This window comes from Stegostoma tigrinum, chromosome 20 (genome assembly GCF_030684315.1).
Source record: "Stegostoma tigrinum isolate sSteTig4 chromosome 20, sSteTig4.hap1, whole genome shotgun sequence".
Lineage (NCBI taxonomy): Eukaryota > Metazoa > Chordata > Chondrichthyes > Orectolobiformes > Stegostomatidae > Stegostoma > Stegostoma tigrinum.
Genome location: NC_081373.1, coordinates 43,147,098 through 43,164,684, shown reverse-complemented (window position 1 = coordinate 43,164,684; position 17,587 = coordinate 43,147,098). Strand labels below are relative to the sequence as shown.

Here is a 17,587-nt window from a genome sequence, read left to right as displayed (position 1 = left end):
GAAGATGGATAGGACAGCTCCACATAGCCGTTCCATTTTCCCATTTTGATACACTATCACAACGGATGTTCGTGTCACAAGCTGATATAGTTTCAGTCCCCTCTCTCAGGTAACGGACAATAATCTCCTTAGCATGTTGTTATGAAAATACTTCATACGTAACATTTCTTGGAGAATATGATTTTTGGAGAACGTGTGGAAAAATGGATTTATTTTGGGTTTCATGCAAATACCTGGATGGGGTATTTCTTTGAAAGAGATCATTGAAAGATCAGAAATGAGTTTCGCAGTGGGGTTAAAATTGTTACAGAGATAATAGGAACTGTCGATGCTGGAGAATTTGAGACAACACGGTGTGAAGCTGGATGAACGCAACAGGCCAAGCAGCATAAGAGGAGCAGGAAAGTTTGACATTTCGGGTCGGGACCCTACATTTCTGAAGAAGGGTCTCGAACCGAAATGTCAAACTTTCCTGCTCCTCTGATGCTGCTTGGCCTGTTGTGTTCATCCAGCTTCATATTGGGTGATGAAGGCTGGCTTTGCTGCAGATCTGTACCAGCACCGTTGAACTGTGATTGGCTTCTGTTGTTGTGTGGTCTTCAGTTGGGACACAAGACGACTGTGACTGTGTGCATGTGTAAGTGTACGGCACGTTCAGAGAGTGTGACAGAGTGTAACTGTGTGAGAATGAGAGAATTTGACAGACAGAGAAAGAGAACGGGTCTCTCTCTCTCTCTCTCTCTCTCTCTTTTGATATTGTTTAGTGGAAAAAGCATTTGTGTTTCTAGATTACTGGTGGCACAGTGGTTCAGAAGTTAGTATTGTTGCCCCACAGAACCAGGGACCAAGATTTGATTCTACCCTCAAGCAATTGTCTGGGAGGAGTTTGCATGTTCTCCCTGTGTCTGCATGGGCTTCCTCCAGGTGCTCCAATTTCCTCCCACAGATGTGCGGGTTAGGTGGGCTAGCCGTGCTAAATTGCCCAGTGTTCAAATAAGTGCAGGCTAGGTGGGTTAGCCTTGGGAAATGCAGGGAAAGGATTAGGGATGGGTCTGGACGAGATACTTATCGGAGAGTCAGTGTGGGCTCGATGGGCTAAATAGCTTGCTTCCACACTGTAGGGATTCTCTGTGGACGATTCTAATTACCAACTGTGCGTGTGTTCAATAATTAATGTAAATGCACGGAACAAAGTTTTGTTTTAATAATAAATCATTTGTGGTTAGGAAAGTTGATAGTTTTGTTTTAAACAGATGGCACAGATACGGCATTTTGATAATTGGAAACTATTTTTATTTGATGTTGTAACCCAAGAGGTAGTGGGACTAAGGTGACAGTGCAGTCCTCCTTGCTCAGTTGGACAAATTTCTATTCTCTGCCCACTTTAGGATGTAGTGCTCAGAGCTGTGCTGTCTCTATAACAGATTCATGGCTGACAGCTTCATACTCACCTCTACAGAAAGGAGAATGCTTCCTGCACTGGGTCCAATATTTCTTATCATGCCATGCTCTTGGGCCTCTGGTGAGATCCAGCCAAGACTCCTTTGTGTCCTGACCTCTGGAAACAATGTGGTTTGTGTGGCTGAGACCACCGCTACCATCACCTCCAAGGGGCAACAGTGAACCTTGGGCCTGCACTGCTTCGATCGATGGTTCCCTGAAGGATGACTCTCCCCATCTGCTTCAACTTTGAAGCCAGATGCACACTCTTTAAACGGGGCCCATGACTTCCATCTCCTGCCTCCAGCTTGTTCCCACTGGCTGCTATTGTAGACAGGTGACCCACTGATCGAGCATGTCTTGGAAAACATTGATGTTTGCCACATGCCAACCTCAAAAAGGCGTGGTCCTCACACTGCAGCAGTGCTGAGGTCAGGAAAATTTAGCCTTCAATATCTGCTCACACCCAAAAGTGCATGCTTAATACAATTTGTGGCTCTGATATTCAATTTGATTTTCCAGCAAGTGAAGGTGCATTAAAACTCCTCACCCATTAAACAAACCAAGAAATGATTTTTTTTTTAAAAAGTGGAATTTCACACACAAAAGTGGCACAGTCGAAAACTAGAACAGAGCATCCATTCCATTTTATTCACTACCAAACTGAATCTTACCATTTTCAACTTCAATTTATAGGCACTGCAGGCTGTTTTTGGAAGGAAAATGAAATAAGCAACAGAACATTTGTGAGCAATTCTTTAGTCTTACAGATTTAAATTATCTGCCAGTGAAAATCTTGCAATTAGACAAGGAAGTTGTCCAACACACAATGTTTGGTTTCACCATCGGGGCACACAATGCTTACCTCGATGGCATCTTCCTGAGAATCACAACGAGACTGAAACTTCATCAAGGTGGCTGCACCATCCAGAACGTCACAAAGCTCCTTCAGAAACACTCCACAAAAGGGGACCACTTTACAGCCTGGGATGTTCAGAGCACGGCTAACTACTTTGCGATATTCAGATGACAATTCATGCTGTGCCATAGCATCTTTCAGGCTTCTCATAGTTTCAATGTCAGATTGGTCCATAAATTGCCACATCTTCAGAACCTTTCGAGACCTGGAAAAGAAAGACTACCAAACTGTATCCAATGATCTCATGCCCTAAAATGCAGGCAACAATAGAGAGATCAAAACATTCATTTCTTTGGAACATTTTTGCTACAGCTCAGAATTAACGCTGGAAGTAGAAAGTAAGAATTGTCACTATTGCCAGGAATAGCTAAGTTTATGATTCACATGACTTGGAAGTATAACATTTAAGTTGAAGAATGAAATTTTTAAATGTCACTTAAATGAAAACACCTGGTTTGAGTAACTGGCATACAAACCTGAAGTAATTGGAAATAAAAAGATGGTCTTTGTTTGTTTAATAAGTCATAGTGGGACGTAATGGAAGGTAGTTAACCTCTCTGTGCCTTTTGCTGGAGGTGGGAGACCTGTAGCTGTTGAAATAAAACGTTTGAATTGTTCATAGTTTCTCAAAAGAAAGTTTGAATTTGGAACTAGGAATAGTTAATTTGAACTACTTTGTGAAACATTTCAGGAGCATCGCATTACCATGAGCTTAAATTGCAAGGATGCTGTTTTGGGCTTTGAGTTTTATCGAAGCAATTTTCTTTCTAGGGGTGATTCTGATTTAGAGTCACTAAAGCAAGAATATAGTGAGGTTCATGCTTGAGCTGCGCACTATTGCGAAGTGCTTTCAGAGAGATGGATTTGTGTGTCTACTGTGATGCTAGCATAAGGATTCAGAGAGATCCCATAGCTTGAAAAACAGCAGGAAAAGTGAGGAGAATCAAAGACAATTCTTTAGAGCTGTGACATGCCTTGGTTTGGTCCACGTAGAAGTGAAGGGACTCTCAAATACAATCAAATAGAGACAACCTTGTGGTGGAAATAAGAATAAAATGCAAGTGCTCTTGAGATTCTGGAATTTAAATTGTGTGTTTACAAAGTTTATGTTAGTGATATTTTACTTTGTTTAACACTTGTAGAAAGAAAGGGCTATTTGAAATGTGAAATCTTGCGGCAATGCCAATTAACAAATGGGACTTTGAATTTCCTTTTAAAAGTTACTGGCTTGTACCAAGGTCGTAGCAGTACGTCTGAGAGTTAAATTTCACATTCAGTAAATAAGCATATACATTGTCAGGTTTGTTTCAACTTAAAGAATGAGAAAACTACAGAAGTCCTCTGATAAATTTAATTAAATTTTTATAATAGAACATTACTCAAAAAAAATCAATGGTATTGGATACAAGATTGTACAAGCTTGGGGCTAAGGTGGCCAAGATCATTAAGTATGGACATGTGGGGCCTGGGTGGATAAAAATAGACATTTGCGTAAAAATACTTAATCGCTGTCGCTAAACTAATTGTGATACCCCAGATATCATAGTTGATTGCCTCAGTGGAGTGAAATGGGCCTTTGGTTATTGCAAACTTGGCTCTATTACCACTCAGTACCTCACCTTACCCACTTCTACACGTTCTTTGATGATCTGCTTTCCTTTAGTGCCAATGACCAACTTAACTGTCGCGATGAGAATGTTTCATGTCGAGCCAGTTCTGAGGCCCAGCTTTGGAACCCTGCGGCCAGTACGTGGCAGGACCAGGAGGCCCAAGGTTCAAAATTGGTCCAGACTTCTGCTCTCATCAAATGTAAGTTGGTTAGCAGACAACAGACTTTTCATTTTACACATTCAAGCTGTTCAACCTTTGAAACCTCTATCAAAAAGGCCCCTGCACATAATAAGGAGTATCCTTTCTGCCTGAAGTGCAAATGTAATGTCCTGCCCCTATTATCTCTTCAGTTTTCAGTCTTGTGGCATCCTGCTATACTATCATGATGGTTCCTCTCAAGAGTGTGTAACAATAGCCATGACATTGGCAGTATGAACACTAAAGCAAGGGGGAAGTTACTGGATTCAGAATGCAAACACCGTGCGGAGGAAATAGAGAAAATTCCTTCCTGCACAATATATAACATTTGGATTGATGATAAAAGTCTCGGTCTCTAAATCCACCATCACACAAAACTGCTCCTTTTAATGCAAACATTTGGAGTAATCTATTAATTCTCCTAAATTCTTCTTTCAACTCCTGTCAAACAACTGGAGCTAACTTATCTAAAAGCAACGTTTGAGCTAGTGCCAAAGCCAACTCATGATCAAAGTGGCCTGTATATAATATGGAAAAATGCATTCTGATCTTAACTTTGAAGCTACTTCAGTGGAGGAATGAATCAACAATACCTGAGGCCTGCCAGGAATTCCATCACTGCATTGTAATTACCCATGTTCCAGCAACACTTGGCCACATGAACCAAGTAAGAGAACACTTCTCTCTTCTCCTCCATGGAGCCAGCAGTCAGGATCAACCATGTCACCCAGGAGCTCACCTGAAACATGATGGATTTACTTTTAGTGAAGTTGTTCCATTTATTATCATGTTTACTGATGATATCATGTTGCTACAGTATTGTCTGCAGGAACACACGTTCTTAATCTGTATATTGTTCTGGTTAGGAACAATTCAACTGGCAATGTCTACCCTATGCATTATTTAGAAACTGATTTCGTCAGAGAAAGGAATAGACGCTTTGCGATTAGAATACCAGGTTTGACAGTAGCAATCCTGAACAAAACAAAAACTTGACGGGTCCCCGTCCTCAACAACTCTGAAAGAACATCTCTCACTCCACTCAGTCCCATCAGTTCCCATCTGAGATTGCCAGTTCAATGCCGTATCATTGCGAGTCCCTGCTGAGTGGAAATTGTGGAAGTACTTTGCAGGCCCTTCCCATCGGTCAATTACATATAGCAAGAGAGAAGTTTTCTTTCAGTAGTTGAGGTCACGTTATAACCCATATTCCACCAGTCTGATCAGTATACTCCAATTACCCACCTGCCTGAAATTTGAGTGTGAAACTTGCTGTGCAAAGAAGAATAATAATTACTGTAAATTAGTGACAACATTATATCTAGCTGTATGTGGCATTTACAATTTCAATCCTTAAAAAATATGCTGCACCCACAGAGTTTTTATAACTGTCCAATCGTCTTATGATCATTTTTACTTATATCAGCTTTACTTTTCCAGACTTCATTAAATTAAATGGAACTCAAATTCTCAAACTGATATTTAAGGATTTGAATTCATCCTCTCTGGATTGTTAGTTCAAGCTTCTAGAATACTGGCCCAGTAACATACCCGTATTGCTACTGTGCCGAGCTTTCAACTATCATTAACCATGTCCAACTGCCCATTTTCTATTATACCTTCCTCAAACAGCTGCATCATACATGGCTGTCTCAAGAAGAATGATTCTTCAGATTAGTACATTGAAGGATTGCTGAAAGAAGGTACATTTGTCAAATCTTTTCATCATGCGCTCATCAGGGCAATTTGCAAGAGATGCCAATTCAAGAGAAAAACAACATTTATACTGGTCAACAATACAGAGTCCTCATTGGCTGACATAGGTGTTGCCATGGTGAATGTGCCTATTAATACCAATAGAAAATTAACTATTCGGCATTCTTTAAATTTTAAATCAGGCAGGTTGACTCTATTTGGACAGGACATTTGCAAAATGAACCAACAAATAGCTGTTGCCTAATTTGTTGGATTAAAACACATGCCAAGAGCAGGATCTCTCATATTAATATGCAGCTTCCAGTCCAAATAGGTGCACTGCACTACAAGCTCAACTGACAATCCTAAATTGTCATCAGTGTAATTCCTCGCACACTCAGAATTATTCAGCAAATATTCTCCAATTGCACAGTCACATCTAACACAGTCAGACACAATGTTGCAAGTTTTGAAAGCAAAGCTCAGTTGGGCATGGTCTGTATAGTTTATTGTTATGAACAGTTGAAGGGATGTACTGTTGGTTAAAATCCGTCAGTCTTTGAGATATACAGCCCACATACCTGCGCACACCAGCACTGTAATTCATTTCTCTGGGCAATTCCCAGGCTATATCAGAGCAAAATTACCTGTGTTAAATTTGGGATAAAGTCTGGCAATTGACTGTCAATCAGCATTAATGGCTGCATCCTCCTCGGTCAGGCCTCAACCAGTCAAAGACAACTTGGTAGCCCTTTCTTCTCATGCATATGTACAGTGGTTTCCACCTGAACTGGAGTTCTTACGAATTGTCCTGATGAGTGCATAACGAAATCTTCAAATCTTTCATCAGCAATGCTCAATTTCTGTCCTACCAAATTACCACTTTTATACATTAAAGTATATTATTTACCAGCTTGGGTTGCATGGATTTCCACACAAAGTGATATAACTAATTTAGATAATGACTCACTTTCCCTGCCATCATTTTAATAATGTGAGGGGCCAGTTATATGGCACAATACAACTTCCTTCATCGCAGGATATACTGTACAACTATCTGGTGTGCTGACAAATCTTCAGTTTCATTAACAATCACAAATTGAAGTCCCACTCCAGAGACAGGAGTGTAAAAAGACAGCAAGATACTAAAGTTGCCTTGTATTGGGTGAGATCATACATGAGAACCTCAACAGTGAACATTGGGATCACGTAGACCAGAAGAAACAGGCCTTTGGCCCCTCGATGGGATCATGACTGATCTGAACACATCACGTCCACTTTCCTGTCCTTCCACTGTAACCCTTGATGCCCCAACCAATCAAGAATCTGTCTCAGCCTTAAATATACATTGTCCTGACAGCTCTCTGCAGCAAGGAATTCCGCAGACACTCAACTGTCTGAAACAATGAGATAACAAGGTGTAGAGCTGGACCCTTCTAGGCCCGAAACATCAGCCTTCCTGCTCCTCTGATGCTGCTTGGCCTGCTGTATTCATCCAGCTCTACACTTTGTTACATCAGATTCTCCAGCATGTACAGTTCCTGCTATTCCTGTCTGAAACAATGACACTTTTCTAGATTAGTCCATGTTTTGTGGTCAATATTTCATCCCCCCCACCTAAAACTATAAAAAATATATTCTGAATGTTTGGTTTCACTGTTATTCATGGACTTTGATGTTTATAAATTTCCTGACCTTTAGCTTTTACAACAATCATTAGACTTCAAGGAGTTTAATTGTATTGAAGTTCTTGCCAATGCCCTGAAAACGTGAACGCTGCTTTTTAATTTCAAATTCTGTCGATCCTCCCCCTCATGGCACCACCATCGTGGAGTCCTCCACCATTAATGATGACCTGGGGTCACCAGTGATCTGAAACTTTATAAGCCTGGTCTTTTCAATACAGATTGCTGGTCCTACAATTTGGCTGGGATTCCCTGTCGAAGGGCAACGTGAGAACATAATCACAAAAGTACGAGTTCAAGAGATCAATTATGGATGCTCAAAAAAAAATGGTTGTGCTAACACCACCAGATAAGAAATAAATAAAATATATTCGCTTCTAATCTGCGACACTGGGTGGTGATACTTGAAATTTTCCCTTCAGTTCACCTCACAAAGTACTGCTGTGAACTGGAGGAAGATACTCATTTCTCTTCAATCCTTACTGTGGAATATCACCTTCCACAAATGACTTTTAAGAATTTAAATTGACATTTTCCCCGGTTTTCTCAATAGTCCACTTTTGGAAGGGTAGGAATCATTAGGGTGATGCTATGTGTGGACATACTAATTAATCGTTCTAATTATATAACCTGCAATTCCATTTGCAAATGCATTTTTTGCTAAAAATTAGTCAGATCAGAAGTATCTCATGTTTGGCGTAGCTCATAATGAGAACACTAAACAAGGTTACAAAAACAAACTAATCTGAAACTGCTCTCTACATTTTGGATGCCATGATAGTTATATTTAATATTATAACCTGAAGAAGTAGTCCACCAGCCGATTGTAGAATCTACCAACTTTTTGATCTCTTGGTTGCAATGAGTTAAAAATGTGTCAGGTTCTATAGTGGACAGATGTGTCATTGTGTCAGGTTATCACCCCAGAGGCAAGTTCAAAACTGACCCTAACCAGGGACCTTCGACGATGTCAAATACACACAACCTAAGCTTTAATGAATTGCTTTACTTCCTCTACCCGAAGACTTCATTTATGGCCCAGAGAGCAACAGGCCAACCGGAATGGAGGCCAGTGTCAGTGAGAACAAATAAATTCCACACAAAGGGCATTCGGAGTGAAATTCTACAATATGGATGGTAGCAGAACATGCTGATCTTAGACACCTTGCATGGTTTACCTTGCTTGTAAATTTTACCCCTAAATCCCATCATATTCCATTCTGTCACGGGTTCCGAGCACAAATCATTCTGCATCAGTTCTCTCCCCAACAATCCATTTGACTAGAAGAATCAGCAATGTTCTGTGGACAGGCAAGGGTCTCCATTTGTCTTGATTCCTAAACAGGTCCTAGAACATGAGTGGCTTTTTTAAAGAACAGCGAAGAAAGATCTCACATTTAGAAGGTATCTTTCATAACCTCAGGCACTTCACAGTCAATTCATTCCTTTTGAATTGCTGACAAAATGAAGCAACTCCAACAGCCAATCTGCACACAGCAAGGTCCAACAAACAACGAATAAAATAATGACCAAAGAGTCTACTATTTACAGTGTTTATTGATGAAGAATTTGTTGGTCAAGGCATTTGGAGAATTTGTTGCTTATACTCAAATAAAAAGCATTTTAGAATCTTTTACACTTAGACAGAAGGAAATGCTGTAATGTCTCATCGGAAAGATGTTACATCCACAATGCTGCAGATTCTGTACTGTACTGAAATACCAGCCTCGATGGTGTGTTTAAGACTGTAGAGGGACTTGAACCTATGACTTTGTGGTTTAGAGGCAGGAGTGCTGCCAACAAGTAGACGCTTGAACCTGTGAAGTACATTCACAAGAAAAAGAGGTAAAATAAGCACTTTGTTAACCACTCTCCCCTACATCAAAGACATTTCTGAAATGACTGCCAGACTACTCGGACCTCTTGGCATCAGGGTAGCCCACAAACCCACCAACACACTAAAACAGCAGCTAATGAACCTAAAAGACCCTATACAGACAACAAGCAAAATGAATGTCATCTACAAAATACCTTGCAAGAACTGTGACAAACACTACATTGGACAAACAGGCAGAAAGCTAGCCACCAGGATACATGAACATCAACTATCCACAAAACGACATGACCCACTATCACTCGTATCCTTACATACAGATGAGGAAGGACACCACTTTGATTGGGACAACACATCCATCCTAGGACAAGCCAAACAGAGACATGCACGAGAATTCCTAGAAGCATGGCATTCCAACCGGAATTCCATCAACAAACACATTGGCTCTAAATCAATTTACCAACCCCTGAGAAAAAGAAAAGGAAATGACATCACCAATGCAGGAAATGACATCACCAACCCAAGGAAACCTAACTAGATAAATAGAAAGCGGGACATAACACTAGTGCTTCGTCAGGGGCTCACTGATGATGTTCCCTAGAATGGTGACGAAACGTCTGAAAACTAACCTTCCAGCTCAGCGAGCAAACTCACATCCAGAACTTTGTTAAAGTTTATATCTAGTCCGACAGCCAGATCCAATGTGGGAAGCACTCAGGCTCATTTTCTGCTGTCTAAAACTCTGTCCTTCCCAGTTCCCAACGCATTAAGTGGGGAGAAAAAAAGGAATGCAAAACTGTAATGCTTCCCTCACCACCAACCTCCAATTAATAAACACTTTCATGCGGCTATCCAGTTGTGGAAGCAAGGTCCCCACCTAAAACAGGCAGGAGAACTTACATTCCTTTGTTGCGATTCAGGTCTCACATATTGAGGAATTTTCCCAAGTGGACACAAATCCAAAAACTCACCAATTAAATCAAGCAACAAAGGTTATTGCAGCAACATCAGGTTTGCACTTTATGGCCTAAATATTGTAAGACTTTATTCTACATAAGACTATACAAGGAACGGTAGCTGTATCTTCTGGAAGCCTGCGGATTCAAGCTCCAGCTCCATTAAACCTGACGTTTCGGACCTTAGTGCTCCTAAGATGCTGCTTGGCCTGCTGAGTTCATCCAGTTCCACACTTTGTTATCTCGGATTCTCCAGCATCTGCAGTTCCCATTGTCTCCAGATCCATTAAACCTGACATAGGTCCTTCCACACACGTCAGTCACTATTCTTAAAAATGTAATAATTAACCCCCTACTGCACATCTCCTCCTCCCCAATCCCACCCCTCAGTTCTATCATTAAACTATTTGCATTTCGCTATGAACATTTAACTGTTTTTTTCTGCGTGACCTCCCACTACACAGGTCTCTTTTTACTTAAACCATGCGTCTCCAACAGTGTTCTCAGCTTAAACAAAGACTTTTCGTCTTGTCCTCTCCAGAGTTTCACCTTCAAACCCAATACCATCACTCAGGTGATTGTAGTAATTTTTCTCCCTCCCCCCAGCTAATCTTGGAACTTTGAATATTTCAGTGAAGGGGGGTCTTTTACCTCCATCAGTATCTCACTTGTTGGCTCAATTGCATGAGAATATTGACCTTCTCTGTGCAGAGCTTTTCCAAGCCTTCTGCAAGTTTTGTCTTTTCACCCTCTGATACTTGGTCATGCTGTGTGACTGTTTTCAAGTCAGCAGTCTCTTGGAGTTAGTTAGACTGTTTCAACTCTGATGAAAATTTAAGCTTCACCAAGGTGTTGTGTGTCTGTAACACAGACTATAATTCTGGACGTCAGACAGCATCAGAGGAGCAGGAAACTTGATGTTTCGGGTTGGAAACTGCATCTGTAATTTCTAGGACCACATGATTAAGTATTCTGGGACATAGCTTAACCTGGTGATTTTCAGCCTTCATTCCTAACAATTTCCCTAACAGCTTTCCCATACTCCTACTGATTGCCTTCAGTTCCTCACACTCACTGGACCATTTGTTTCCCAACATTTTTGGGATGATATTTGTGCCCTCCTTTGTGAATGGAGCCAAAATAGAGATTTGACTGGCTTGCCATCTCTTTGCTCCTCATTATAACTTTTGTTTCGAACTGTGATTCACATCTGTCTTCATTAATCTTTTTCCCTGCACACACCAACAGAAAAACACAATTGCATTTCCATTATAGTGGAGGTCGCGCTCAGGACGTCCCCCAGGCCATGACAGCGTTCTCACAGAAAACACACTACCCGACTCACTTTGGGAGGACCATCACAGAAAACTAGAGCCTCAAAGCCAACCTTTCTGCAATTCAAGTGAACTTGAACAAAAATGAACTGACAGATTTAGAAAGGTGCTTTCTTTTTTAAACTAACATTTAGAGAGATGACACAGAAGGCACTGAACACTGTATAACACAAGATTAAAAGGCAATTACCCACACTTTCGTAAACATTATGGAACAGGCTGCCGTGGTAATAAAAGAGAACTGTTAGGTTTTTAGGTAACCTTGTGTGTACGTGAAACAATATTGAACAAAGACAACACAGTGCTTGATGGACTCAAATCTCAAGTAGCCTTTCATCCAGCCGTGAAGTGAAAACCGTTCAGGGACCACTGTACTGGGCAACAATATCATTTTAAAGATCAAAGTGGTCCCTGTTTCCCACTTGCTGCTGGCTCGTTCCTTCCACAGTCTTCAGTCTGTAAGACTCTTACTGATCTCCTTCAGTGCCACTTAGATGAGGTGGTGAACAGGACATCAGGAAATAATACTTATCGCAAGCTCTCTCGACCTGATCTTGTGATATGTTATCAGAGAGGCGATCACTTCATACAGACAACTGTGTCCAAGGTCAGTTTCAGGCCCTGAGTTGAGGTACAGACAACCCATATCCTGACCGCATCCTAACCCTGCCCTCACTTACACGGGACAGCAAAACATCACAAACCGGGAAAGATACTGTCATGGGGCCGAGACCACAGTTAAGCAGCAGCAGTTCGAAAGCAGGATGTTTATAGATAAGCAGTAGGCACCAAATTTCATGACAATTAAATGGAACAAGTTTATGCAGAGAGGCTGATCTTATGATCCCACAATCAAAAACGCAACTCCATTCTTCAACATCCTCAAAGTATGTATCCACCACTATCAGGTCAGGAATGGGGAACTGAACAAACAGGTCAACGCACTTCCCTAAAACTTTTCAAACACATCAAAAATCATAGCCGGCTAGTCAGTTTTCGAGAGAACAGATCTTTCATGTTATGATTTTTCCTTTATTTCTCACTGAATTTTGTTTTAGGGTCAGTGGGAACTGAGAGGTCAAATGCAAGAGGAAATTTGTAACATGCTACTTTCAGAAGGCCTGAGTATATCTCACAAAAGAGCAGGGGAGACAGGCGGTCTCAGCAGAATTTCAATATAGCTCAGAAACACGAAAGCAGTGCCTGAGTTCAGTGTCCCCATTTACCCCAGGAAACTGCCTATTCACTCATCCCAAACGTATTACTGGGACCCCTGTACACCTCAGGACACTCGCTGTGTCTCCCATACATTAATCGGGAATTCACTGTGTACCTGTACACACACGCACACAGGTAATGTACCGCGCACCTCCACAAAAATCATTGCGCACCCATACACTCAGGAAGGCAATGATGTGTTAAAACTGCTTGGAAAGTAATGTTATGGATTTAATTGCATAGAAAGTGGTCTGTAACCATTTATGGCACATTCTTGGTAAGCCATTGCAAGTAGCTTGTGTGGCCCAAGCCTGAATAATAAGGCCCAAAGCCATCCAGACTCTGGTCCCAGAGAGATCGAATTGAGTGAGCAGATTAGACCATGAAAGGAAAACCGAGCGGATTGAGTAAATTAGTCTCTAATAAGGTAATTGAATAGATGGGACCACAATAAGCAGATCAAAAGGACTGCATGGACTGCACCACTTTAGGTAAAGTTAAGCGGACTGTCAAAAGGAATTGTTTCATCAGCTAAATGGTTTGTTCTCCTTTACCCGCATAAGACCACTATTGACGGCTGGTACACTATTTTCTCATAGCTCCTCGTTCTGCAGAAAACTTTTGTCAGAGTTCAAATGTGTATCAACCTTCCGGCAATATTTTCTGTAGTTCTGGCAGGGATCCACCTTTGCTGTACATTGAGCCAGAACACTTACTCGGAGTGACCACTGGTGCCACAACTTGCATTCTTGCAGGCAGACATCACTGAGCTGTCTGTACAGCAGCTGAACAGGGCCACGAATGAGTGGCAGTATCAGAGGACATAGCCAATCCGGCCCACTTTTCAAACCATAACAGTTATAATCTTAAAAAAAAACCAAAAGAACTGCAGATGCTGTGAATCAGGAGCAAAAACAAAGTTGCTGGAAAAGCTCAGCAGGTCTGCCAGCATCTGTGGAGGAGAAAACAGCATTAACATTTCGGGTCCAGTTAGCCTACCTCAGAACTGATGGTGGCTGGGAAAACAACAGTTTATATGCAGAAAATAGGGAGGTGGGTGGGGTAGGGAGTAAACGACAGGACGGAGCCCAAAGAGAGAGAAAGACAGTTGGACAGACTAAGGAGTTGCTAACCATCAGGCTGGGAGGGTGAATAGTTGTTAATGGGGGCTGTTAGTGACTAACCGCGGGGGGTATGTAATGGCAGGCTATGTGGTAACAGGGCATGGTGTGTGTGGTGGGGAGCTGGGACATGGGAGAGTTTAGGTCCTAAAATTGTTGAACTCAATGCTGTGTCTGGAGGGCTATAGGATCCCCGAGTGGAAAATGAGGTGTTGTTCCTCCAGCTTGCATTGGGGTCCACTGGAAGACTATAGCGAGCCAGAGACAGAGATGTTGGCCAGGGAGCAAAGTGGTGCATTGAAGTGGCAGGCAACAAGTAGTTCAGGGTCTTTTTTTGCGAGTAGAACATAGATGTTCTGCAAAGTGGTCACCAAGCCTACGCTTCGTTTCTCCAAAGTAGAGGAGACCACATTGTGAGCAGCGAATGGATTAGGCTAGCTCCTGGGAAGAGATAACAAGGTGTAGAGCTGGATGAACACAGCAGGTCAAGCAGCATCTTAGGAGCAGGAAAGCTGATGTTTTGGGCCTAGACCCTTCTTCAGAAATGGGGGAGGGGAAGGGGGTTCTGAAATAAGTAGGGAGAGAGGGGGAGGTGGATAGAAAATGGATAGAGGAGAAGATAGGTGGAGAGGAGACAGACAAGTTAAAAAGAGGCGGGGATGGAGCCAGTAAAGGTGAGTGTAGGTGGGCAAGTAGGGAGGAGATAGGTCAGTCCAGGGAAGATGGACAGATCAAGGGGGCAGGGTGAGGTTAGTAGGTAGGAAATGGGGGTGCGGCTTGAGGTGGGAGGAGGGGATGGCTGAGATGAAGAACAGGTTAGGGAGGTGGGGACGAACTGGGCTGGTTTTGGGATGTAGTGGGGGGAAGGGGAGATTTTGAAGCTTGTGAAATCCAGATTGATACCATTGGGCTGCAGGGTTCCCAAGCGGAATATGAGTTGCTGTATCTGCAACCTTCGGGTGGCATAGTTGCGGCACTGCAGGAGGTCCAGGATGGACATGTGGTCTGAGGAATGGGAGGGGAAGTTGAAATGGTTCGCGACTGGGAGGTGCAGTTGTTTATTGCGAACCAAGCATAGGTGTTCTGCAAAGTGATCCCCAAGCCTTTGCTTGGTTTCCCTGATGGAGAGGAGGCCACAACGGGTACCGCGGATGCAGAATACCACATTAACAGATGTGCAGGTGAACATCTGCTTGATGTGGGAAGTTATCTTGGGTGCTGGGATGCTGGTGAGGGAGGTGGTGTGTGGGCAGGTGTAGCACTTCCTGCGGTTGCAGGGAAAAGCACCGGGTGTGGTGGGGTTGGAGGGGAGTGTGAAGCAGACAAGGGAGTCACCGAGAGAGTGGTCCCTCCGGAAAGCAGACAAGGGTGGGGATGGAAAAATGTCTTTGGTGGTGGGGTCGGATTGTAGATGGCGGAAGTGTCGGAGGATGATGCATTGTATCCGGAGGTTGGTAGGGTGGTATGTGAGGACGAGGGGGATTCTCTTAAGGCGGTTATTGTGGGGGCGGGGTGTGAGGGATGAGTTGCAGGAAATGCGGGAGACACGGTCGAGGGCATTCTTGACGTCAGCTTTCCTGCTCGGCCTGCTGTGTTCACCCAGCTCTACACCTTGTTGTCTCAGATTCTCCAGCATCTGCAGTTCCTACTGTCTCTGATAGCTTCTGGAAACTGCAGGTGAGATGTTGCTTCTCCTGGAAGGTATGTTTCGGCCCTTTGGTACTGGGGAGGGAGGAGGTAAATGGGCAGGTGTTGCACCTTCGCTGGTTACAGGGGAAGGTGCTATAGTTCTGTGGGAAGGTGTTGGGGGTGAAGGAAGTCTGGGCCAGGGTGTCCCGGAGGGAACGATAGCTGCGGAAGGCAGACAAGGGAGGGGAGGGGAGTAAGTCATAACCTTAACTGCTGATGGTAAGTGTCTTGTTAATATGGGTGCACAATAGAGGAACCACAGTCAATCAAAATCAAGCAGGATATACCATTCATAGGTAAACATAAGGTCCAAAACTGCAAGACAATGCACAACAGGCTACAGTGAGTTTTTTGACACAGTGACGTTCATTACAGTTTGCTGCCCTTTGTTCAAACTGATGCTCAGATAAGCTCATCCACTGGCTGAAAGCAGTCCTGCAGACATAAAGCTACAGCCGGTCATGATGAGGCAATTTGCAATTATTCATGAAATAAATTGCTACTCCTTGCAACATTGGCATTTATCACTTCTGCAGTTAAGGAATTAAGTACCAAAAATGCAGAAATTATTTCATCTCTGATATATAAGTCAGCTGCTTCGATAATCAGCTTGGCAGTTCACCCTGTAATAGAGTTTAGTCTCGGTACATAGCCTTTGATAACTACAGGCACATTTTCCATCCTGCCATCACACGCAGCTTGTACACTACACCAACCTACAAGTTTCACTCTTTTGGCCCCGTTTTTTCTTCCACATTCCATATTCTTAGTTGAAATAAGTTAGGAAGCTAACACTTTGGTCCAAAATCTGAAAGACCACGGAAACCCAGGTACATTCATCTCAGCTACTTGTTGCATTTATATAGTGCCACACAGGTGTAAATATGCATCTTGTCAGCAGTGGAGATATCGGGGTGGGTGACCTCAAGTTTATTATCGATAGGTTTCACTGACAATCTTAACAGAGGAGGCTGATGGAGCCAAGAGGCAAGAGGGTGAAGGGAAGCGATGTAGAGTATTGAATCAAAGTAGCTAAAGGTACAATTGGTAATAATGGGGCAAAGAATGGGGTTTAGGAGGCTAGAGTGGCTATCTAGAGTCCAGGTTGAGTATGGTAACACTGGGGTTGTGGTTGGAGGGATGGAGAAAGGAACAGACATTGTGATGGTCGAAGCAACTTTATTCATGCTCACGGTGCAGGCCCAGGCCAATAGTGTTGAGATGACAGGGTATTAACTGTATAGAAACAGGACGCTCAGTGCAGAGTAGATTGTTGCTGGTGTTGATGCTGCACAATTCCCCTTTTTATCGGGAAGATGATCAAATAATCATAGAAACAGAGATGTACAGCACAGAAACAGAATCTTTGGTCCAACTTGTTCATGCGAACCAGGCATTCTAAATAAATCTAGTCCCATTTGCCAGTGAGGTGTAAATATGCATCATGTCAACAAAAGTTATTAAGGTGACAAATGGTTACTATGTGACTAGGGTGCTCCATTTTTATCCTCCACAAACTACACATTCCTGAACTCTGAAGACATCATGAGCCTAGCCGGTAGTTACAGCCATTTTTCTAGCAATCTATCATTTCTTCTTCAAATTGTTATCCAACTACCATGTATCTACAAGCAGTTTCTGGTTTTCATTTCCCATTGATCTTTTGCTGAAGGCAGTGACTCTCATATAATGACTGCTTCCCTCTCCCAAGCCTCACGCCTTGCTTACAGTACAACGATAGCTTCCCACTCAAGTCTGATCTTGTGTTCGTCTGATAACCTAGGCAGGTAGTGGTTAATAAATTGCGGTATCGGTGATCTCTGCCTAACCTTCATCTTCAGTTGCTGGTGAATGGAACTAAAGATGATCCGAGGAGCTCACCTGTTG

General features: G+C 42.7%; 1 protein-coding gene across 4 annotated transcripts in view; it reads right to left on the bottom strand.

Moving 5' to 3' along the window:
• Positions 1 to 17,587, bottom strand: part of plce1 (phospholipase C, epsilon 1) — a 363,575-nt gene that overhangs the window by 96,110 nt on the left and 249,878 nt on the right. For all 4 annotated transcript variants that reach the window (XM_048551434.2, XM_048551435.2, XM_048551438.2 and 1 more), the window contains 2 exons: positions 4,762 to 4,907; positions 2,306 to 2,564 (listed from right to left, as the gene is read on the bottom strand). In XM_048551434.2, coding sequence (XP_048407391.1) covers positions 2,306 to 2,564; positions 4,762 to 4,907 — 405 coding nt within the window. The remainder of the gene's footprint in view (positions 1 to 2,305; positions 2,565 to 4,761; positions 4,908 to 17,587) is intronic.